Here is a 25227-nt window from a genome sequence, read left to right as displayed (position 1 = left end):
ACTGCTTATTAAGTTGAAGACACTGGGAATTGGCGGCAGAGCACATCACTGGGTTCTCGACTTTTTATTTGAAAGAAAAATACAAGTAATAATAGGTTCAGCATATTCCAACAAGTATTAGGTGGGAAATGGAACCCCCATGCAGCAGGTTGTGTACTCCATTACAATTCATTATAATAATCAACAATATTTTTTTGAAGGTTGAATAAAGTGTAGGAAAGTCTCTGTTCGCAGAAAACAGGGCATAGTTTACACGTCAGCAGCAGAATCAAACCTTGTGAAGTTAAATGTGTTTACAAGCTCAGTCCCTGATAATTTGTAGTGGAGCATGTCCAGTATCAGTGATGCAGGTGAAAATGGGAGAAACGCCTCTAAGAATCAGAAGGGTTAAGTTAAATGCCAGCGTTCTGAGTGAACCTTTAGCGTCAACATGATACACATCCTGCTATCCTTAACACACTGCTGGGAACATAATGACACAAATTTCACAGGTTTGGGCTGGGTTGGTAGACCGAAGGCTGAAAGCATCGGTTTCTGTTGATCGCAGTACTGCGCCGCAGAAAAGCATTTCTCAGATTCAGTGTTTGTTTTTCATAGATGGCTCCGAAATCCAGAAACGCAGTGCGCAGGTGCAGCACTATACAACCCAGCAAATAATTGTCAGTCTATACCAAAGAGCTGCTGGGAATACCATTGGCCGTGCAGTGGGTAGAAGAGAGGGAACTAAATAACACTGTTATTGCATCTGAAAGTTTCTCAGCACTTACAAGCAAGCTCTGGTAGATCATCATTCAGAAAAGGAATTATCAATGAAATATTTCTCTCAATGTACAGAATAAAAACTAAGGGCACGCCGACACATTTCCCTTTGGGTTCCTGTCCGTGTTAGTGTGGAGAGAAATGACCAGGCGGATATTCTGGCCAAATAAAGTCTGAGAATTAATCAAGTAGACGTACAAGTCCCATGAGTTGAAGTATTGGTATTCATCAGGACATATGCACAACCAGTATGGCAGAAGTATTGAGATGATTGTGAAACCAGAAGACAAACGTATAACATACAACATGTTGGTACAGGTAGGATTATAGGCTAGAAGTGAAAAGAAGAAAACATCATCTCCCGTCTGAGAATAGGCCATACAGGACTCAACCATACATTACATAAAATAGACAAGCACCCTGCTCCCCCTGCGCATGAACAGAGGGTCGCTTCATGATGTGCACGGAGCACAGAGAAGACGTAGCCTACCCTTCGTGAGTAGGGACTCTTAAGTTTTGTCACTTGATCAAAATCAGAACCTGAGTTATCCACGCATTTGTGAGCAGTGGTCCACATGCTTCGCCAATGTTTGACGCACCTGAACTTGAGCAGAGAGCGCACATCAAAGTATGCCAAAAAAAATTACAAAAAATAAGCAGCGGGGAGCAAAGCCTGGCAAGTAGAAGTGGTGATTGTGTTGTCGTGGCTGAGAAACTTGTGCGTTTTCAGTGCACTGCGAGCGCATTGCCATGTCGGAGAACTCAAGTGCCGTCGTGCCACAGTTCAGGTCATTTGAAGTGAGTGTTTTTCCTCAGGTGCCTCATAACGTCACAGTAGAACTCAGAGCTGACAATCAGACCTTGGGAGACAAATTCACAGTGCAGAGCCCTATTCCACAGAAATATGGCGTTTGCAAGGACCAGCGCACACAGAAACGGGTTTAACTCAGGAACTGAGGATAATGAAGCGAGTCAATTTGTAAAACTTACTCATCAGGGTTTTATCTTCCCACTGCTCAGTGCACATCATGGTGCTGTGCATTGTTTATGTACAGGAGCAGCTTAGGAACTTGAAGAAGGCAAAACACCATGGGCCTCATTTATAAAACATTGCGTAGGATCCACACTAAAAGTGTACCTGCGCACAAAAGCAGGAAATGGCTTGCACAAAAAAATATTCAGATTTATAGAACCATGGGCACGCTCACCTGCACGCAAAGTTTCCTTTATACATCACAATCCACGTGATTGATATGAACATTAACTTGATATCCCACCTTCAACACCCGCATTCAACCATAAATGGTCAATGCAAAGCATATTATAAAAATTGATGCATACAAAATTAGCCACGTGGCTCAGTGGTTCTTTGGTAAATTCTGTAGATACATGCTGCACAACATCAGGAGAATACGTGTACAAGTCTTGTCTGCCTCGCCTTCGGCAATCACCATAGAGCTCTGGCTGCCTCACTTCACCACTATCCAGCCCATACCAGCCTCCTGTCAGCCTTCCCTTCTGCTCCGCTCCACTTGCCTCACACAATCACCCTGCCAGCCTGATCTGCCTCTGTTCATGTCCACTCTGCCAGCACAGCCTGCCTCCACTCATTCTCCCTTGCCTGTCTTTAATAAATTCCTTTCCACTTTAGATTCTGGTCTTGTGTGCTGCTTTGGGTCCTCTCACTCTGCCCAGTACAATAGTATTGATGTAACTGGATCAGATTTATAAGTTTAAAAAAAAAAAAAAAAAAAAAAAAAAAAAAATATATATATATATATATATATATATATATATATATATATATATATATATATATATATAAATTATTTATATATATATATATATAGTATATTTTATTTTAGCTGTGATTCTCTCTCTATATATACATGTATCAAATTCACATATCCTTAAATAGAATAGTTCAAATGAATGAATGATGCATGAATGAAATAGGAGAGCTGGAGTCATGATATGGTTTAGCACAGATTGGAAACAAAGGGAAACACTTATCCAATGTTTAAAAAACGAAATCAAACACAACATTTGCATTGTTCTTATAGTGATCGTATGATAATATGACAGACAAGATTAGAGAAACTGTTAGTTGGTGCATTTAATGACAACGTGGAATACAAATCACATTTCTCAGAGACTGTGGAGTAATGATTTACCTGATACTATTGTGAGCTGATGATAACATCCTCTTAACAAACATTTTCAGAAAGAAAAAACATTTTCGAGTAAAACAGCACAGGAACTGATCTCAAACTGCCGCAACATGGAGTGTTTTGTCACTTTTATTTTGAAAACTATAACCAATTAAATGCCAAGGCACTAATATTGAGGTTAAGATGATTCATATGTGAAATTTGTACAAAAAACATGTTCAAGAAAATGAGTGAGATGGAATTTAGTCAGTATTAAAGCCCATGCGTTTAGAGTGAGTGAGGAGCTTAATGTGTACAGCAAAGGATTTATTTCCCTTAACATTAGTGGTGTCAAACATTAGATATGTCTCAAAACTTGAAGGACTTTCCTCATGACTGACTGATGTTCTAAATCCTGCAAAAAACAGTTTTTTAAATACTGTACAGTAGTAATCAACCATTATTTATACCATATTTCAGGGTGACCTGCTAGTCTCAAAAATAAGTTTGAATACATCATATGGATATCACATGCATATCTATTTTAGTTTTAGCGGGACTCACCAAGCTGAAGACGATCTGGTGTATGTTTTGCTGCATGCAAACCTCTGAGAACTGCTTACAGCTCGTATAAAGGGCCCTCTTTCATACCCTGGCTGTAGATCACATGATGGGGATAATCACATTGCTGCTTAACCTTGTGGTTTGCAGGACCCACTGGCCCTGATCTCAACAACATCAGTAGTGTTGAATTCTCAAGAAGGGGACAACAACAGCAGCAGCTCATAACCAATGAAGAATGTTATTTTTCTGATTATAGACACCGGAATAACATTACCTCTATAATATGGGCATCACAGATGTCTGTTATCTGCAGAAAGTCTCTAAATAGTCATTTGATTTTTCTTGCAAATACTGTAAGAACAATTTACACAATTTATCAAATTAGACCTTATTAAAGGGAATTCTTTAAATTCCATTTGTGCAAAAGTGAATGAACTGATTAAGCCAAGTAGACAAGCAGAGCTTCATTTGATGCAAGTTGATATGTTGTTTTCTCATGGACATGGCCAATAAACATTTATTAAAGTAATAAATGAGGTTTGATAACACGTTTTCTTTAGCTTTATAGAAACATGTTGTAACAAGGATTCATGGAACAAGTGAATGAAGAGTGGAAAATAAATTCTATCCATGGCCAAATAAGTCTTTCAATGGGCCCCAGGCAAAAGTTTGCTTTTTGTACATGGTGAATCTTCTTTTTTGCCATGAAATAGTACAGTGCACATATACATTATATTGTGACACAGAAATCAATTAGCTACAATACAGTGTGCCAGTTGGTTTATGGTAATTTGATTTAACACAAATATATTTAGTATATGTACACTGTAATTAAGATTTAAATATAAATGATAAGTTTCATAGGGCACTGGATTTTATTTTGCAAAATCTGTGAAAACATAAAAGCAACAACCCATTTTGAAACTAAATTACCTGCACCACAAACCAGTGGACACAGTGAACCGGGGCCTTTCTTGGGACCCAGGTGGCCTAGCACACATGTGGGTTATCCAACCTTTGCTCAATCAGAAATAAGGAAAAGACACTTAACAGTTAAAAAAAAAAAATCTTTACATATATAAACAAGAATAAATGCAGTCTAAACAAGGTCACTTACTTAGTACTCAATTTCACAGGTTGCGCAACATGATAATTGTCACAAATTCAATTTAAATCACAGAAACAGTTTCAGAAAACTTCTCACTGACCCTTATTGTAAAGTTGTCTGTCATTGAACTTTAAGTGTCCTAAGGATCAGTCCTTTCTCCTCACCTCTTCTGAAACAACACAATGAGTAGCTCATGGCTGTGACGTTGTATACACTGTTGAATTCAAGTTTTCACAGAACACACAAAGTGGTGACCTCTACTTGTGTTGCAGTCTCTGACTTGCCATTTTGCCCTTCTCCACACCAGGACACACTTTTTGGTTCCCTTCATTTTCAACCGTGAAGAAGTCTTTCTCCAGTTGGTGTAGCTGACAGGCTCGCCATCCGCCCACTCCCAGCGTCCTTGGCCCTCCCTGTCGTTCAGGCCTTATGATAAAAGAGAAAACAATCATTTAATTTTGGATGAAAATACTTAGCCATAGCCCTTTATTGTGTTTCTACAATAGTCTAGTTTGAAAGTATAGAAATACATCAAATCAGCACTGACATGATGCAGTGTATTAACGTGTCATTCCCCAAAATCTAATTAAATTAAGGAACATTAAAGATATCATTAATAATGAATGAAAGTACATGACTACATGCCATTTCATGTGGCATCAATTAATAAAGTACTTTAAAATGTATACTATGTTGGTATTTGGCCTCTGGGCTCTGAATTTCTCACTCCCCAAATATTAAACCAAACTCTGCACAAATCTCAGATCCTACAGTTTGGTTGTTGAGGTGAAGATAGTGGTTTTGAAATGCTATTTAAACCGCAGCAGTAGTGACAGCAGTAATAGAATGTGAAATCATTCTTTTAGATGGGTGGCATAGAGGCAGGCAAAGCAGAAGAATGTTCTCTATTCAGCTCTGTTCATTTGCTGTGGAGAGATTATTATGATTATATTGTTATTGTGTTAATACACTGCTGTTACTCATCACTTATGTGCCTCACTATGAATGCATATTAACTGGAAACTGGAAGTGCTGACAATGCCATTTACAATAGTGTAATACAACTGATTTCCTATGTAACACCAAGTAAAATGTGGACTGAAATCGCCAATACCAATATGATACTGATACTTTGTACAAAAACTTTATGTGTTTAGAAAAGGGGAAATAACAAGCTATGTACGCAGCCTCTCAAAATACACTATAACTCCTGTAGAAGAGAAGAGGAACTGACAGGTTACTGAGACTTGCTGTAAGAATGCTATGTTGAAATTAAATCAAATCAATAAATGCCATAATGAATGCCAATGCCATAATTAAGATATAAATCTGTCAATTATACAATCACATTTTGAAATGATCTGTCAACTGTCAGTCATAAACAATTAGACTAGGTGAGTGAACATCATTTGCTGCTCATGTACATTTAGTAGGTAAGGTGTGTTGCTTATAGAGTAAATCATTTAAAATGGATGTCAAAATTTACAGATTAATTGGCAATAAAATAAATATGTGGGGAACTGCCGTTGTTTGAGCATCAACATACTTGAAGTCTAAATAAAAAGGGAAGCATGGTCAAAACATGGTCAGAAGTACTCTCATGTTCCTGGATATATTCTGCCCGACAGGATTTAGTGATTGAGTTCCGTCTCACCAGTGGCACCTTTCTTCTCCTCTTCAGTCCACTGCAGCATAACCTCACTGTAATCTGTCTTGTGTTTCATTTTCGGATGCATTACTTCGCAGTCCTCCCACACATATCACAAACACAGTTGTCGCTGTTTTCAAACTAAAATATTTGTGACTGTTTGCGATTCATTATCAATGCTAAGACTGTTAGAGCCATAGGTCACAATTGACAATGAGAGGCGAAAGGAAAAGGAATTCCTGTCTTCTGTAGACTGATTCTGTTGTCAGTGTAGTTTCTCTTTCGGTTGATGATAAAATACACTTTTACTCCAAATAACTCAGTTTAAATATTGATCTTTTGATATGAAAATCGATACTGGAAGAGAGACTTGGAATCTACTGATTTCTCAGTCTTAATCACCTCTAATTTACAGCGAGCTATGCTTTTGAACGTACATTTCCTGCACTTTTGGTCAAGATCTTGCTTGCATGTAATGCTAAATTGATTATATGTTTAGTGTGAAAGGAAAATGAAGTTATTCTGTGAAACCTAATTTATCCATGAAGCAAAGTTTTAGAGTTGTCTACACAAATGTGAAGAAGAGTCCAAATTAATTCGTATCACACAAACATACACCCCCTGCAAGTTTAACATAATTTATTTTGTGGTAAGTCAACAAGTTTATTCGTTGAAGTTCAATTAAAAACTGCACTTAGCATATTTTGTAATTGTAGTCATTTTCTTTACTCTCTCTCTAAAAATTAAGGTGTTTTTTTTTTTGGTTCACTTTACAAAACAACATTATGATAACATTTGCTGTTATGTTGAAAACAAAAATATTTTTCTGTCTTAACATAAAGCTGGCACATTCATCTGTCATTTTACCAACTTTTATTATACATGCATTGGACAAAAACACAAACAAAACACTTGTTTTTACTCCCATTTTTCATCAGTAAAAGAAAGACTATTTGTGTGAATGCACACAAATGGTTTCAGTTTTGTTCACAAATTTGTTAAAATCTGTGTTACTGAGGACTTCACTTTTGCCAAGAAATCCATCCGCCTGACATTTTTGGCACATCTAGATGCTGATTAAACAGCATCATTATTGCACAGGTGTGGTGCCCTGGACTGGTCACGGTAAAGGCTAAACACAATGCTTTTAAGAAAGCATGGAGCCGGCATGCGGACTGCAGGAATGTCCACCAGAGCTGTTGTCCATGAATTAAAGGCTCATTTCACAACCATAAGCTGTCTCCAGCGTTGTTTCTCACAACCACAGGACACATGTAAACACACTTGCCCAGTGCTACAAAATGAGCGGGCAAGTGCTCACCCTTGAGGGCATCTTGCACTTCATGGATCAATCCTGTTTTACACTGTACCTGGCAGATGGCTGACAGTGTATGGCGTAGTTTTAGTTTTAGCTTGGCTTTTAATTGAGGCTCTATTGTTTCATTGTTTCATTTATAATTTGGGTTTTAATTGATTTTTATTGTTCAATTTTTATTCTAATTTTTGCCTGTCTTTATTGTATTCTAAGTTTCTTCTATCTTGCTCTGTGAAGCACTGGGATTAATTGTTGTATGAGAGGTGCTCTATAAATAAATCTGAGTTGAGTTGAGAGTTGAATATTGTGGCCGAGCGGTTAACTGATATGAACATTGTAAACAGAGTGGCCCCTGGTGCTGGTGGAGTTAAGATAAGGGCAGGCATAAATTGCGGCCAATGAACACGGGTGTGGTAATGAGAGCACTTTGAATGCTCAGAGATATCGTGACGAGATGCTGAGCCCTTTGTCATGTCATTCATCTGCCGCCATCGCCTCATGTTAATGCATTCCCCACACGTTACACTGATTCGAAAACATCCCAGTTCTTGCATTACCTGCATACTCAACAGACATGTTACCCATTAAGCATATTTGGGATGCTCTGGATCGGTGTATACAACCTGTGTTACAATTTTGAAACGATGAACTTTGTTCAGCCATTGAAGAGGACTGAATCAGCATTCCACAGCATACAATTAATTTATGTCAGGTGTACTAAAACTTTCGTGATACTGTATTTCTATTAATTATTTCTAAAGTAAAAGTTTTGTATGCAAGCTGTTCCTCATAAAGTTTTAAGTCATGAGGCCTGGGACACACTGCCTGTGCATTACCTTAGATGCACGTCTTAGCAGCAGCTTGCTTACATGTGTATCTACCCAGCTGCGTGTCAGTGCGGTGCTGCGGCTGCAGGTCCTACCATTGAATCAATTCAATTCTCGTTAAAAAGGCCATCAGAATAGTATTATTGAGGTCTTACAAGTGATGAGTTGTAACCACGCCTGTAAAACAGGCATCGGATCTATTTTAAAAATGATGCGACGCACACGCGGCGCGGCTGAGGTGTCTCAGCGGGCAGTGTGGCTGCTTTCAGACATTAATATACATGCCGAAATGAAATGACGCCACGCAGCAACAGTTACCATACACCACGCAGCCAGTGTGTTCCAGGCCTGAGTAGTTGGTATTCACAGTGTCCAATGTCCAATAAGGAGAAAATTAGCACTCATGTTGTGTAAAATTACACATAACATATTTCAAAATGTTGTTAATCATCTTTAAATCATAACACCCACCTATCCAGAATGGTTTTCTTCCACTGAAGTCCCACATCCAGTCCAAGTTGACTTTAGAGAGAACACTTGCTAGGGTACCTTTATATCTGAAATGAAAAGAATATTTTTTTTTAAAGGGAAGCGTATAAATAGAGCATATGAATAAGATTTGTGTTGTCTGTGTTTGTGTGACAGACAACTAATCCGAAGCATGCATGTCCATCTCCCTGCCTCACAATTTCTCTCTAATCTTATCACCCTATAACTCACATAATCTGTTTGTGAGAACACAGAAAGTTTGACTTTACCTTTCCCTGCAGGCCTTGTTAGCTGTGCTCCATGTGACCTTGCTCTCAGTACTGAGGATGTAACAATGGCCATCATGAAAGGTCCAGCCCTGCGGACACACCTGAGCACTCACCATCTGTGTTTCAAGAGGAAATGTGCAGAAACGTTGACATTAATAGGTGAACATAAAAGCTTTTTGAAAATCATCTTAGAGATCCATCAACATTTTGTCAAAAGACTACACTTCAATTCTTATGGCGTACTATCCTAGATCCACTACTTTTCAGTCTTCATATGTCAGCATTTAGCATAAAACATAAGGACAATAGAGACTTTCATTACTATGCAGACGACACATGATTTTATATACAGTAGCAGTCAATTCTGATGATCTAAACCCCCTCTGCTCCCTTGAAAAGTATGACTGAAATTAATTTACAGATGACAGAAGTGTACTTTCCTCCATCTGGATTACAAAACAGAGATAATTGTTTTTAGTTCACAAGATAAAAAAATTTTTTTTCCAACAACTGATGTTACTTTCTCAGCAAATTACTCCTGTCACACTCGAACACCTGGAGAATATTGCCAAGATTAGACCTTTCCTTTCTCCCACTGTTAAAAAAAAAAAAAGGTTGCACATGCTTTTATTGCAGGCGGGTTTGCCCATATGTGTACCTCATCAGTTGGTGCCCAGGGTTTCCATGAGACACCATTGCAGTGAAGAAGCTGATTGGTGGTTTGGTTGAAATGCAGGAGTCCCATTAGTTCTGGCACACAGGGCTTTTGGATGGAGTTACCAACTGTAACCTATAGGCCCACAAAAATGTTCATGAAAATTAATCTAGAGCTGCTTCAAATAAAAGCCTGTTTTCACAATAATTAGAAAGGCAACAACACTTAAACAATCATTCTTTTTTCTTTTAATAATAATGAAAACCGCAAAGAATTGTTAGTGGCAACCACTACAGGAGTCTGATATGTTGTTGGTTAGTAAAGGCAAAACCAAACAAACCACCCCTTCCCAAAACACAATGGCTAATATGAATGAAAAATGGCCCTAAAAGATTGATGGGAAACTAAATAGAAATATTGTCTAATTATGAGGCTAAAGAGTTTAAAGACCCTGACAAAGAAGAATGTCTCTTTGTTGGCACAGCATCAAGCAAACTTTCCAAGAACAAGTGACATTTATGCTTACATGTCCTTTAGCCAGTCGAGTTTTTTGAGGTTTTGAGATCTTTCTTTGAGGTTCAGGCTTTGACTTAGTGTGCACTCCAGTTGCCTGCTGCTGTGCTCCCCAGCTAACCACACGGATGTTTGCCTTTCTGTCCTTCCTGGATGGGGAGGTGTCATCTTCGACTTGCATTCGCATTATGCCATGATACTGGAATAATAGAGACAATGGAAATGAATCCTTTTGTGAATTTCAGAAATATCATCAGGTTGGTCTCAGCTGCTGCAACTTACTGTGTAAATTATATCTGTCCCATTTTGAAAAACTGATGAAGGTGCAATCTGAAACACAAAAGACACAGTATCAGGTTATAAACAATTGTAAAGTTTATGGCAAAAAGGAAAAAAGGAAGTTATTTTGGATAAAATCAAATCAAATGGAAATAGTAAGGCACTTACTGATTTTAAATTGTCCATAACTCTGACTTTCTTTTTTAGGAGACTTGTTCCTGATCTGGAGATGTTGTCTCCATGGGTCCAAATGACAGATTCTTTGCCAAGTGGAAGTTTTTCTAGCTTGATGGATCCATGCTGGGGGTATGTATATGACTGAATCTCTTTTCCTCCAAGAACAGGAGCCTCCTGATGCCGATTTAGCCTGCACTGCACTGTTTGAGTTGTAGGAGTCAGGTCAGTGTCTTAAGGCAAAAATGTATCCCCTGAGTTTTTAATTCCACCATATTGTTGAAAAAAGGCAATACTATAATTCTTTTTACCTCTTACTGAGTCCCTCATGGTGAGTTGTGCCTTGTTGGTGTTGCCAATTACTGTAGATTCAGGAGAGACTAGCAGTACTTCAAACATCTTGTCAGCCTCCTCAAGTTCATCTTGAATGATCTCAGTTTGCCAGGTCCGCTTTGACACTCCTTCATGAAAAATTATAATATATTGTATTGCACAGCATTTTAACTGTTAATAGTAAGAATTATGGACGACAATGAAACTCAGAATTTGTACTGTTTACAAAGTAAATGTTATGGTATGCATTTTTTTTAAAACAATTTTTTTGTAACAATGTTTAATAATATTTATTTTTTCTGAATACCAAATTTTAAACTTCAAGTAATGTAGGTTTACACCAGAGGTTTGCAACATTGTTGAGTACGAGCTTATTTTTATCACCAACCGCCACTGTTCTCTACTAATCTGCACATACCTGGGTCAAACTGAATGAGGGAGGAAGGGTTTATGAGGAAATCTTTTCCAGCTGTTGCAGTCACCTCCTTTACCTGCATAAAGAAACATGTAGCAGAAACACATCTTAAAATCTGTTGAATAATGTATTCAATAATTGAGCTATGATGAATCCATCAAAACTGCACTCCAAAGGTCTTCTTTGGAGTCCAGAGAAGCTTTATTAATTACTCTGAGTATTCATAAGATAAAATGAGGTAAATATACTTAGAAATTGAAAATGCATAACAGTTCATCAGTTTCAGTAACAAATGACTTGCAGACCTTGACAGTGACATAAGAGGACTCTGCCAAGTTCCCCTTTCGAATCATGTCCAGTGATATAATTCCCTGCTCCTCACATGCAGAGGACTCAGACTGTGACAGCTCCACACTAGACCATCTAAATTCAAGCCTGGAAAGACAGGGTCAAGTATGGTTTTGACTAAACTGTTAATTCAACATGTCATAAAAAATAAATGCCTTTTTTTCTTACATGTGAGAGAGCCCAGTGTTGCCAAGAGGATCAGATACTCTGAACTCCAGGCTGTCTGAGAGAGACTCCCTGTCTGGACTGATGATATAGGCAATAGTTCTTTTGCTTAGCTCCACCTGAGAGAAGCGCTCTGGCACAAAACCACCTGAAAAGAGTAACGATACAAACTTTTTTTTTTCATTATAAGTTATGGTAAAGTGTACTGTAGATGTAAACAAAATTCTTCCCGACCTGTGATAGTGTTTTCTAGGTAACCAAAATAGGGTGGACGAACGATGCAGAATATCAGCTCCTCTTCTTTGCTGTCCCTGTCTTGAGCCTTCAGCTCTTGAGATGACAGAAAAATCCCATACCGACCGTCAGCTAAAAGTTCTGCTTTCCAAAGTGGGAGCAGCTTCACAACCTCAGGTGCAGACTTATCCAAAGGCTTGATCTGAAATTATACACAGCTTGGTGAAGTACAGGCATTGGTATTCATGAACATTACACAAAAGAAAGCAGTTTCCACTTATGAAATGATGTGGCATGGTTTATATAACATCTTAAGACCTGATGTTTGGGGTCTGTCAGCCAATTGAAAAGGAGAACAATTCAGCACTCTAAGTGCTCTGGAACTCACCTGTGAGTGTGACTTTTTCTTTGACATTACTAGGGCCCATATTGTGTTACTTGCTGTAGCAAACACTATGGATTCCTACTAGTCATGGATTTATCGCTGCCATTTTAGCTTTCTTACAACCACGTTTCCAAATAAGTTGGGTTGCTGTGTAAAATGCAAATAAAAAAAGACTGCAATAATTTGGAAATCATGTAAACCCGTATTTAATTGAAAATAGACAAAAGACAACATATCAAAGGTTGAAACTGAGAAATATTTCTGTTTTATGAAAAATATTTGCTCATTAGCCAGCAACGAGTTTAAAACAAAGTTGGGACAGGGACAAGTTTACAATTGTGTTGCATGACGTCTTCTTTTAACAACACACTGTAAACGTCTGTGAACCGAGGAGACCACTCACTGGAGTTTGGAAAGTCAAATGTTTCCCATTCTTGCTTGATATAGACGTATTTTTTATTTCATGATACGCCAAATGTTTTCAATATTGACAACATTAATAGTGACAGGTCTGAACTGCAGGCAGGCCAGTTGATAACCTAGACTCTTCTACTACAGAGTCATGCTGTTTTAATACCTGCAGAGTGGGTTTTGGCCTCGTCTCTCTGAAAATAGCAAGGCCTTCCCTGAAAAAGAAAGAGTCTGCGTGGCAGCATATGCTGCTCGAAAACCTCAGCACCTATGCAGGCTCCCTTAACCATTCACCTACAAATGCAGGTGAGCTACAGCTCCCAAAAAGCCAGGAAACCAGGCCAGCTTGGTGGCAACATCGCCCAAAATCGGAGCCACCAACCAATGCTCATGTCAAATGGATTCTCCTTACTCAGTGACACACCTGCTAAGAAACCAATCTGGTAATTGGCAGCTCTACTTTCAGTCACCAACTCCAGCGGCCATAGTCTTATATATTCCTGGGACAAGAGTGGGCCCAGTTTATCCCCTGGCTATTTAATTCTCTTCCTATTGGCTCACAGACCCCAGAGGGGAACTGTACATTAAGGGCTTGTTGTATTTTTAAGGATGCTAGGGGATTTGTGACAAAACTGCAAAGCTTGTATAACTTTCAAAACTAACCTTTTATCACCTACCTCAATAGTAAAGAACACAGGCTCCATATGTAACTGCCCATCCAGCAGGAAACCTCGATTAGTGCTGTCAAAGGCAGTGAAGGCAAACCGGTCGATATGTGACGGCCCCCCATCATGTCTATATATCACCTCCTTCTCCTTTATGTCTCTCTGAGTGAAGTTTGAACCAGTGGTCAGTGTGGTACCAGCTGAAACCAGTTTGCCATACTGTGGAGGCTGCAGGAGGACAAAGGTCAGGGCTCTGGGTGGAGTGTCGGGGTCAGACATGGACAGGCAGTCAGGACCCAAGATCATGGAAGAACCTTGGGGAATTATGAGACCTTTGTTGGAAGACAGAGATGGAAGGATGCGATCCACTATTTCCACCCCAATTTCGATGCTTCCACTTTGGCTAGTTTTGCCGTTACTCACAGAAAACCTGTCAAAAAATACAACAAGCTGGGTGTTAAGCTATTTGATCTGATGTTTTAATGTAAAACTAGTTTAGCAAGTAAAAGTTTTATTCAAAACATAATTGATAGATAGCTTTGGGCTGGATTGAGGATTATAGGTTAAAGCACGGTAGCACATAAAAGGTAGATATCTTTAGCTGAAGCTTAAATACTTCAAGTTACTTAGGATCCTGATTGGTTAGAAGTTGTAGATTAACTGGATTTATGATGTAGGGATTTGTTTACTGGTCTGTCAAAAAATGTCAACTATGAGTAAAGATAGCAATAGAGAACCCCAGCTAAAGAACGTGTGCACCAGCAGCTAAAACAAATGACAAAAAGCTTCTCAGTGGAAAGCATTGAAATGTCATTTTAAATATTAATCACATTGGAGGGAATCTGGAAATCCAAATTACCTAACGGTAGGAAGGGGAAAGAAGACTTAAATACCGGAGCAAATGCAAGCAGGGTAAAGGAGAAAATGTCTGAAAGTAAAAATCAGATGTGGAGTAGTCACAGAAAAGAGTGGCTGAGTGAGAGAAAAAGAGAGCCCATCTATAACAGAAGGGGGGAGAGAGGGAGAGAGAAAACCATTTAATCTTATCTCACAAAAAAGTAGTCATACTGGGTGTCCACCCAGTATGACTACTTTTATTAAATAGAACTTACAACTGTTCTGTGTTCTTCATATTGACAGGAATCAATGAAAGACTATGTAGCTTGAAGATCATTCAGATTAGTCATTCTTTTTTGATACTTTACTGAGGGGAACATCTCACTATGCTTAGAAATCTACAAAGTCTGCAGGCAAGTATGTGAACAATGCCATCTAAATTATATTTTCTTGTTAAAAAATAAGATTTAGTAAGAAGTAATTCTGTCTTTGTCTATAGACAGGTTCTTGGACTCACTGAAAGTTTTCTCTGGGTGTGCTGGCAAGGTTGTCATGTACATAAGCTACAATGTTCGCTGCTATGTCCATCTGACTGAAGGTGGAGATGACAAGCCCAGGATGTTTGACATATTCTATGTGTCCATGGGCAGGTGGGTTGGTGATGACATACAGAAGGTCCTCTGGCTCGTCCGTGCCATCTGTGGCTAACAGTGCATCTGTGGTGAGAACCACACGATTGCCTCGGGTGACCTTCACTGGCTTCACAAAGATGTAAATGTTTCCTGAAAACAACAATTAAACATTTAAAGGTTACGTTCGCATTAAGACAAGTAATAAAGATTGGACAGGGTATAATTAAGATCAATATATATTGAATTATCAAAATAAATATATATTGACTAATATGCTGTTGGTCCTTCACATGCCACCAAAAAAGCATCATCAAAGCATGGACTTTACAAACTCTGTGTGGCCATAAAACGTCCGGCAGCAAAACCTTATTAGCATTTCTTTTAGATCCTGGAAGTTGCAGGTTCGATTAATTGTGAATCAGACATGTTCCAACACATCCCCCAACAGCCTAACACCCATGCATTGTTCGTCCAAACCTTGGGAGTACTTTTGGTAGATATTCACCACTGCTGACCAGGAGCATCCCACTCCTGGTCCCACTCCAGTCATTGCTATTTTAGAGATCCTCTGATCCAGTCATCTGGCCAAAACGATTTGACCCTTGTCAAAGTGGCTCAGATCTTTACACCTGCCCATTTCCCCTGCATCCAACATCGTTTACGACATCTGACGTACCATCTAATATGTCTTAGACCTTGACATGCACCATTGTTACAAGATAATCCGTGTTATTTGCTTCATCTGTGAGTAGTAAAAAATGTTTTGGCTGAGCAGGGAAAATGTTGGTCATCTAACCCGGCAGTCATGAGGACATCACAAGCAGGCAATTTCATCCAAAGCCACAGTAAGTCTAATAGAGAACTTAAGACCAAATTCCAGTACCTTTTTCTAGATCTTTCACAGAGATCTGAAAGTGCTGTGGGGGTGATCGATTCTTTCCGTCCAGCAAGTGGAAGACAAAAAAGTCCTGTGTTTTAGCCCGGAGGCCTGTATGCATGTAGCGCAGAAGGTTCATGTCCACCATTTCCTGAGTGCAGTTTCTCCCAGGGGCAAGTGTCACCCACTCCTGACCTTCCTGAGACAGGATTAGTCACAGTTAGTAGCACACCACCTTCTTGTACCAACCCAGTGTCTACAGTGAGAGTTCACTCAGTAAAGTTTTGACAGTTGTCTCCTTAAGTAAAGAAAACCCAGACACAGACACTCAGAGGCAAAGAGAAAGTTAAGGTTTGGTTAAGGCATAAAAACAACTTGTTTAGGTTTAGGTAAAGAACACGTTTTGGATTAAAATATGTACTTTTTGAGGATTAGTGATCCTTTGTCATCATGCTTAATACAATAAACAGGTGGTTAAGGTAACGACACAGTCATGGTTAAAAGAAACAATGCTCACAGGAAACAAACAGCTGTCTTCTGTGTTCAAATCCAGTGGGGTTTTTTTTGTCATCCAAGGTGTGTGAACGTGTGTGAGTGTGTGTTTGAATGGGTGAATAGGAAACAGTGTTAAGTGCTATAAGACCGCTTTGGTGACCAAACACTATGCATGTGCAAACCATTTACCATGGTATAAAGAAAATGGGGTATCACTTTAAAACTTTGTCGCACTGCACCAACCTTAAACTGAAGTAATCCTTCAGTTGGAACGATCTCAAACATGTACATGACCTGAGAAGCAGGGGTGTCACTGTCCTGCGCAAATAGGGTAACACCAGATATAAGCCGGGCTTCTCCTGGTTCCACCTCAAGTCCATTGTTCCTAAAGTCCACAAGATTGACAAAAGGTTTACTTTTCTTTCCCACAATCAGTCATATGATAAATTACTTTTAACAGGAACTCTGTTGAAGATGTTCATCTAACCTGATGACACATGGCTCCTCGTCATTCACTGGCAGCACTTTAACCATCACCTGTCTGTAGAGTAGGTGTTTCCCATCAGTCATTTGGATGGTAAAACTGTCCTCCATATTCTCAGAGTCATCGTGCATGTACATCAGGTCAATAATACCTGTTGGACAATGATGATACAGATTTATTAAAGCAGTGGTCATAGCTCATTTTAAATTAAAGATGCATAGAATTTAACTCAAGAATTTAACTTCTTATTGAGGAAAAGTCTCGTTTTAAAAACCAGTGTCTTGTTGTCTTGTCTGGTTTTGTAGTTTGGCCAATTTCACTATTGCTATTTTACACATCAATTCAACTGCTGAGTAATCAGACTGTTAGGTGCTCTAAGTCTTCAATTTAATAACTTTATCGAAACTGCTTATTTGAAAGTTATACACCTAGGGTGTCTTTTAGATTGTCAAACTGCTAAACCTTATAATTAAGCACAGTATTTTGCAGTTGAACTAAAACGTAGACCTGCACAATACAGCTAAAGCTGGATGAATTTTAGCCGAGCTGAGCGAAAACAATGGAAGCAGGGGGAAACAGCTTGCCTGACTCTAAATGTCAAAAATATGCCCACTAGAACCTCTAAAAGTTACAAAACTAATTTTACAGAATAAAAATTACAGGTTGTATGTGTTCAGGACAGCTGTACATTTGAACTAATTTCTGATCAACAACATCCGAGTGCAGGGACCATGTGCAGCTTCGATCTTGTCATTGTTGTGAGGTTATTATACCTTTGCAGACACCCTCACTAAACCCTGTGATCACCAAGTGGCAAAATGTATTACGTACACATAATTTGCACAATCGGATATGGAGTTGTTTGCTAAGAAATAGCTGGCATATGTATCTCCTAAAACCACATATTGTTGTTTTGATATTTATGTGCCAGGTGTTATTTAGTGAGCATTGCAGATTTGGGAAGATGTATTTTAGAACTTTGGGCTGACTCACAGTAAGAGCTGGTCTACGATCTCTCAGAAATAGTTTTAATACATGATGTCCAACCTTGGCGGAAATGTATAGCCGCTGGATTCAGAAAACCAGCTGTGTAACTTCAGTCAGTTACGTGGCATTTGGCTGACAAATGGTGAAACTTTGATCACAGTCATTTAACCACTCAGTCAGTGACAGGCATTCACATTTATCGGACTGGCCCAACTTGCAGTCCAGCCAAAAACAGTGTAGGTCAAACAACAAAGTATAACCAATTTAAAGTAATATGTATATATCTTTTTTTTTACAACTTCAGTCATGATGGAAATGAGGCTTTAGCAATGAATGTAAAAAGTACCATCTGTAAGATCTGTCATGGTAAAGTCCACCACTCGGGATGGAGAATTGGCTTTTTGTCTTTTGTTGCCTCTGTGGTTGACAATGCTGCCATGTTGAGGAAGTTTGTCTATGCTGAAAAGCAGGACATTCTTGGGAACATCCAGGTCTGTTGCATGCAACACCGACAAGTCCAGCTGCTTCATTTCTCCTTCTTGTACCTCATCACACAGGGAAGTCAGTCAATATTCTGAGAAGTAAATCTGAGGGAAATGTCTCATGGTCTTCAGTCATGAGACACTGATCATAAAAACTTACTGTGATATTGTGAGCCACAAACTCTGGGATCTCATCATTTGTTGGGTTAATAAGGATATAGAAGGGGATGTGGGCAGATCTGTGTTTGCCATCTGAGGCATAGACCATGAACTGGTCAGTTGTGGGTTCCATCCGCTGGTGTCTGGACTGTACATAGTTAACATGTCCTTCAATGATGTCTTTGTATGAAAAAGAATCTGGGGAAAAGGAGGTTACACCAAACAAACACATATTATTTTTTATTTCACCTTGTTTTTTGATCATGTATATCATGATGCTTACCTATGCTTATGCCTGTGTTACTTTTTTCAAAGCCAGGACTGGGAAGGACATTTTCAATGTAGCCGAACTGGGGTGGAGAAATCAGACTGACCACCAGCTCATCCATGACTGTGTCCATGTCAGAAGCTTTCAAATGTGATACAGTAATTGGGGCAGTCCCACCTTCATCCACCATAAAGATGTATCCTACAAACACAATGATAAACCACATAGCAGATCAAATTTAGTATTTTACAGCTCCAAATATTTGTTATGATCCAAATAGAAAATGTCAAAAATCGACAACAACAAAAAAACTTGTAATTTCTTTTCACTCTTTTAATTAGTAAATTCAGTTCAAAGATGGTTGGATTGAAAAGGGCCCACCTGTTGCTAGTGAAGGTGGCTGGCTGTTGACAGGAAACACTGTGATCTGGAGGTCGTACACGGGGAGACTTTCCTGTAGTCGAGCCTTGTCTCTGGTCCTGATGGGACTGCAGCATAAAGCGGAGGTCTCTGTCTCCCCATCAGAAATTATAAAAGTGATTGTGTCATGGCGAGGCGTGAGTCCAATTTCCAGTCCTAAAACCACAATCATAAAATTCACTTTTAGAGACAGCCCTTACAGTATTTTATTGTATGACATTTGTGATGTAAAGGAAGCTTACTTTATATGCACGGCCGAATTAAACGACTAGGGATCCTTGACACAATTCATTAATTGCATATATAATATAGCCAAGACATACATATACGGTGGTATAATATGCAAACACAATTCTGATCTCAAAACTATATTTTGACTAAATTTCAAGCAAAAGTATTAGATTCGCAATCAAAAAGGCTTGTTTCAAATTAAAAAAAAAAACCTCTTTGTGAGCTACTTCGTTATCAAAATTCTCATGCCTTTGACCAAACCAATAAATTAGTAAGCTAGAGGTGGGCGATATGTCTGATAAGTTTCTTCGCTTGATCAAAATCAGAACCTGAGTTACACCTGCTTTTGCTAGCAGTGGTCCATGTGTGTCAGTAATTCTTTACACACTTGAAACTTGACCAGAGACCGTACGTCAAAGTTTGTGACAAACTCTGGAAATTGGCAACAAAGACCCTTGAAATGCTTCAGGAAGCCCATGGAAGCCCATGGAAATGAAGCAATGAGTTTTTGAGTGATATTCGTGTTTCTGATGGGCGGAACATTACTGTCCAAAACCAAAAAAGGTGAATCACATCAGGCAACCAGGTGGGTTTTCTTTGACATTTGCTTGGTTGTGCGATTTGGCTCCCTGCTACATCTTTCTGTTCCCCAATAATTTGATGTGCGGTTTCTCGAGTTTCAGGTATATAAAGAATCGCTGATGCTCCCAGACCACACATACTGTATGCTGCCATCCAGAAATCCTCTTTTTCAGAGAAGGCCATGCTTATTTCAGGAAGACAATGCCAAACCGAATTTGCACGTATTACAAGTAAATGGCCTCGTAGAGTAAGAGTCCAAGGTGCTAAACTGGCCTTCCTGCAGTCCAGAACTGTCTATAGCTTTAAGATTAGACTCAAAACATTCCTTTTTAATAAAGCCTATAGTTAGGCCCGGCTCGGGTAGACCTAAACCAACCCTTAGTTATGCTGTTATAGGCTGAGGCTGCTGGGGGACCTTGTTACATGCTGAGCTTCTTTTCTTTCCTCCTACTCTTTAACTGACTCATACCTCACCATCTTTTTCTCTCCCATAGCTTTTTCTTATTGTCTGTTGTCTCCATACAGATCCCTCGCTCGCGTAGTTTCTCTTCTTTCTTTTACAGATGTCCTGTCATGGAGCTGCATGTCTCTGCCCTGCGCTTGGCATCTCCACCAACAGTTCTTCTCTTATATCTCTATGCTGTCCTTTTCTCTCTCTACTCTCCTCTCACTCCAACCGGTCAAGGCAGATGGCCGCCCACCCCTGAGCCTGGTTCTGTCGGAGGTTTCTTCCTGTTAAGAGGGAGTTTTTCCCTCCCTCTGTTGGAGGTTTTTCTCCCTTAAAGAGGAGTTTTTTTTTTCCCTCCTAGCTTATGTGGGAATTGTTGAATTGTTGGGTTTCTCTGTATAATATTGTAAAGTCTTGCTGTAAGGACTTTAATGTGTAAAGTGCCATGAAATAACCTGATTTGGTGCTAGAGAAATCAAATTTAATTTAATTTAATGGAACAGTGGTAAACATGCCCCTTACCCAACTTTTTTAAAACGTGTTGTTGGCATCAAATTCAAAACAAATATTTTCAAAAAAACAAAATTTCCCAGTTTCAACATTTGATATGTTGTGTTCATCCTATTTGTAATGATTTGCAAACTATCCCAATCTGTTGTTATTTACGTCTTACACACTGTCCCAACTTTTTTGTAAACAGGGTTGTATAAGTTTAACCAATCATTTTTTGTTTTTTCTTTGTCTATCCACTATCGAATGCATACAATGTAACTTTACAATCAACAGAAAAAGCCAAGAAAAAAAAGCCAATTTAAGACTAACAGCAGGGTAAGACCATATCAATTTTACCAAATGTTAAATGGTCTGCACTTATATTGTGCTTTATCACCTTAGCAGTCTCAAAGCACTACAGTTTGCGTTATTCACCCACTGACACACACATTCACACACCAATGGCTGCTGAGCTACCATTTAAGGTGCTTGCTCGCCATCAGTAGCAACTTGGGGTTCAGTGTCTTGCCCAAGAACAATTGGATATGTACGCAGTAAGAACCGGGCATCGAAACATCAACCTTATGATTAGTGGGCAACCCACTCTAACATCTGAGCCACAGCCATCCTGCCTAATGTACAAAGTGTTATTAAAAGATGATAAAAAAAAAAAAGTATGTGGCACTTATCCATCCATCATCTTCCGCTTATTCAGGGTCGGGTCACGGTGGCAGCAGGCCCAGCAAGCTGACCCAGACTTTTCTCTCCCCCGCAACATTTTCCAGCTCATGCTGGGGGATCCCGAGGCGTTCCCAGGCCAGCCGGGAGATATAATCCCTCCAGCGTGTCCTGGGTCTTCCCCGGGGTCTCCTGCCAGTTGGGCATGCCAGGAAAACCTCCAGAGGGAGGTGCCCAGAAGGCATCCTTCTGTGGCACTTATATTGCACTTTATCACCTTCGCGGTCTCAAAGCGCATTACAATATTTCCCATTCACTCACTCACACACATTTACAAACTGTGTACAAGGTGCAAGCTGCTCGCCAGCCATCAGGAGCAACTTGGGGTTCAGCGTCGTGATGACATGTGGCTAAACATGTCATCACTGGTCCGATCACAAAGAGGTCCAGAGAAAAGTGAGAAAATTCCACATTGATTTTATTGACTTCAGATTGCCCGAATCGGGTGTCATTACTGCCGGCGTGAATAACAGTCTTAATGTATTTACATTTAGCCTCAGCCAGCAGTTTCAAATGTTATTCAATGTCGCTTGCCCCAGGCCTTCACATTTGTCAAAATAGAGCTGCCAATGACCAGAGTTGGTTTCTCAGCGGGTGTATCACTGAGTGGGATAAATTGATTTCAAGCTATGCTTCTTTCGTACTGCTACCCAGCCACCCTGCCGTTCTGGTGCTGCGGGTGACCGGCTAAGGAAGCTTGCAACCCTTGGTAGCTTTGGCCTGCGAGATGGGATTTAGATATAACCCCGTTTCAGAAAAAGTTGGGACGCTATGTAAAATGTAAATAAAAACAAAATGCAATGATTTGCAAATCTCATAAACCCGAATTTAATTGCAAATAGACTAAAGACAACAAATCAAGTGTTGAAATGGAGAAGTACAAGCTACCCATGCCATGTGCACTAATGCATCCCTATACTGTCAAAGATGCTGGCTTTTGAACTGAGCGCTGATAACAAGCTTGGTGGTACCTCTCCTCTTGGTCCCCTTCTCCTCATGGATGCTGCGCATGGAAGACGTCCATGATTTCAAAAAATTATTTTAAATTTAGACTTTTCAGTCCGCAGGACAGTTTTACACTTCACCTCAGTCCATCTTAAATGATCTCAGGCCCAGAGAAGGCTGCAGTGTATCTGAATCATGTTTATATATGGTTTCGTCTTTGCATGGTAGAGTTTTAACCTGCATTTGTGGCTGCAGTTATGAACTGTGCTCAAAGACAATGTTTTGATCAAGTTTTTCTTTGCCCAGAAAATGTTTTCCACCACAGAATTGTTTGTTTTTAATGCAGTGCCGCCTGAGGGCCAGAAGCTCACGACCATCCAATAATGTTTTTTGGCCTTGTCCCATTCAAAGAGAGATTTATCCACATTCTGTGAATCGCTTAATGATTTTATGGACTGTAGATGATGAAATCCATAAATTATACATTATACGCAGTCTTTCAGTGTCAAACCTCTCCCCATCTTCACTGTCAAGTCAATGTTACTTGCCAATCAACCTAATTAATTGTGGCTTACGCAACTTTACTAGTTTTTTGTTACCCCTTTCCCAACTTTTTTGAGACAGGTTGCTGCCATCAAATTCAAAATGAGCATGTATTTTTCATAAAACAATAAAAATTCTCAGTTTTAACATTTGATATGTTGTCCTTAGTCTATTTTCAATTAAATATGAGTTTATGTGATTTGGAAATCATTGCATTGTTTTTATTTACATTTTACATAGCGTCCCAACTGTTTTGGAAATGGGGTTGTATTACAAATTGCACTTTTAATTATAGACAAAAACTAATTATTTTACATTTCATGTCAATCTGTGATTTTAGACGCAGTTATGCACAGTGACTATGGACAGCTAGTTAGTTTGCCAACTTATTTAGTTTGTTGTTTCTTAAATTAACAAAATGTTATTTGCACTAGGCAATATCTGATCAAAGAAAATGTACATTACTTTCAACAAAGCATGTGGGTTTTGACTTTGATATTTTGTACAGTACTGCAATTTCAGTTTCTAGTTTATACTGGGACTGGTCTTGACAATATCAGATTGTGAGGAATATACAGCCCATTATTATTTGCCTTAACAAAGAACTGTGTTGACAAAACTGGTTGTCAGTGGAACATAATGACTTCTTATATTGATCAATTCTACAGCTATTGTCATCAATCCAACAGCTTTATAACATAATAACAGCTTTATAATATATGCAAGTGTGAATCACATGGACTGCACTTAATCCTAATAAATATTTGGATCTTGGCCTACCTTCAGCCGTCTACCTGTGTGTTTGTAGGTGATGATCCCTGCAATGATGTCTGCCTGGATAAAGTGATCAACCACAACACCATTTCGCTGCACCACACCATGAAATGGCTGCCGAGCAATGAGGAAGGCCAAGCTGCTGTTGTCGCTGTCAACATCAGTAGCAAATATATACTCTGCTGTGATGACAATTTCCTGTCCCTCTGCACAGCTGAGAAATGGTTTCAAACCAGCAACCACCACTGGGACCTCATCATTAATGGGCGTTACCTGAAAGTAACAAGCAGGTCAGAGACAGAGTGTAAAGCTCTGTAAATTCTTTATTATATATTCTTAGTTATTTTCTCAAATGACAGCAATTACCTTCACTTGTAGGATAAAACTGACTGAATTGGTGCCATCTGTTGCAGTGAATTTAATGTTGTCATCTGTAGTTTCTGAGCTGTCGTGATTGTACCTGCATAAATACATAAAAAAAAAGATTGGCGAGTCAGAATAAAATGATCAACATTTGCACAGTGAAATTCAGTTAAATATATTGAAATAATCAACCTGTTCTAAAACAGCTTAGCTCACTTACCTTGTAACCTCAAAAGATTGCTTTCACGAGGGAGTACTAAATAAGTCGAAGCATACTAAATGATGTTCTTATTCAAGCTGACTGTGGGGACTGTATGGAGTTTTGATTTGTTGGATCCTCACTCAGCTTTTTGAACTAAGGAGTGAATTTGTCATTTGAATGTATCTTTTCACTTTTACACATTGCCATTGATTTTAAAATTCAAACAGTTGTTTTACATTTTACACTGATGCAAGTCTGTAGGAATATCCAGACACGCAAGAGTTGCTATTACAGACGAACACCTTTTCCCTATGTACTGTATATCCAAGAGGATTACGTGTTCCTGTGAAATTGGATTGGGATATGGCGTCATTGTGTTTCTGGACTTGCATATGTTTTGTCAATGTTTTCTTTACTACCGTCTGCTGGATTTAGATGTATGGCATTCAGCAGATGTTGTAAAGTGTTCAAAGCAGCTAAAGCATGTGGTTCATGTGACTTATTTATAACAAATGTTGAAATATACTATTTCAATTTAGTAAATATGTCAGAAAGGTTGCTT

At 39.1% G+C, this 25227-nt stretch overlaps 1 protein-coding gene across 1 annotated transcript in view; it reads right to left on the bottom strand.

Annotated features, from left to right (window-relative positions):
- Positions 1 to 2714: 2714 nt before the first annotated feature.
- Positions 2715 to 25227, bottom strand: part of frem1a (Fras1 related extracellular matrix 1a) — a 37068-nt gene continuing 14555 nt past the window's right edge. Inside the window, exons 14-36 of the mRNA XM_069159049.1 lie at positions 24467 to 24560; positions 24121 to 24373; positions 19309 to 19503; positions 18943 to 19128; positions 18661 to 18857; positions 18365 to 18563; positions 17035 to 17182; positions 16791 to 16932; positions 16059 to 16251; positions 15061 to 15325; positions 13719 to 14136; positions 12246 to 12447; positions 12015 to 12159; positions 11804 to 11933; positions 11502 to 11574; positions 11062 to 11211; positions 10745 to 10953; positions 10580 to 10627; positions 10311 to 10496; positions 9788 to 9919; positions 9130 to 9245; positions 8843 to 8928; positions 2715 to 5007 (exon numbers count right to left, since the gene is read on the bottom strand). Coding sequence (XP_069015150.1) covers positions 4805 to 5007; positions 8843 to 8928; positions 9130 to 9245; positions 9788 to 9919; positions 10311 to 10496; positions 10580 to 10627; positions 10745 to 10953; positions 11062 to 11211; positions 11502 to 11574; positions 11804 to 11933; positions 12015 to 12159; positions 12246 to 12447; positions 13719 to 14136; positions 15061 to 15325; positions 16059 to 16251; positions 16791 to 16932; positions 17035 to 17182; positions 18365 to 18563; positions 18661 to 18857; positions 18943 to 19128; positions 19309 to 19503; positions 24121 to 24373; positions 24467 to 24560 — 3970 coding nt within the window. The 3' untranslated portion in view covers positions 2715 to 4804. The remainder of the gene's footprint in view (positions 5008 to 8842; positions 8929 to 9129; positions 9246 to 9787; positions 9920 to 10310; positions 10497 to 10579; positions 10628 to 10744; positions 10954 to 11061; positions 11212 to 11501; positions 11575 to 11803; positions 11934 to 12014; positions 12160 to 12245; positions 12448 to 13718; positions 14137 to 15060; positions 15326 to 16058; positions 16252 to 16790; positions 16933 to 17034; positions 17183 to 18364; positions 18564 to 18660; positions 18858 to 18942; positions 19129 to 19308; positions 19504 to 24120; positions 24374 to 24466; positions 24561 to 25227) is intronic.

This window comes from Embiotoca jacksoni, unplaced genomic scaffold (assembly GCF_022577435.1).
Source record: "Embiotoca jacksoni isolate LCO1_2020_lvr unplaced genomic scaffold, fEmbJac1.0.p SCAF_24, whole genome shotgun sequence".
Lineage (NCBI taxonomy): Eukaryota > Metazoa > Chordata > Actinopteri > Embiotocidae > Embiotoca > Embiotoca jacksoni.
This window is presented reverse-complemented; position numbering and strand designations above follow the sequence as displayed.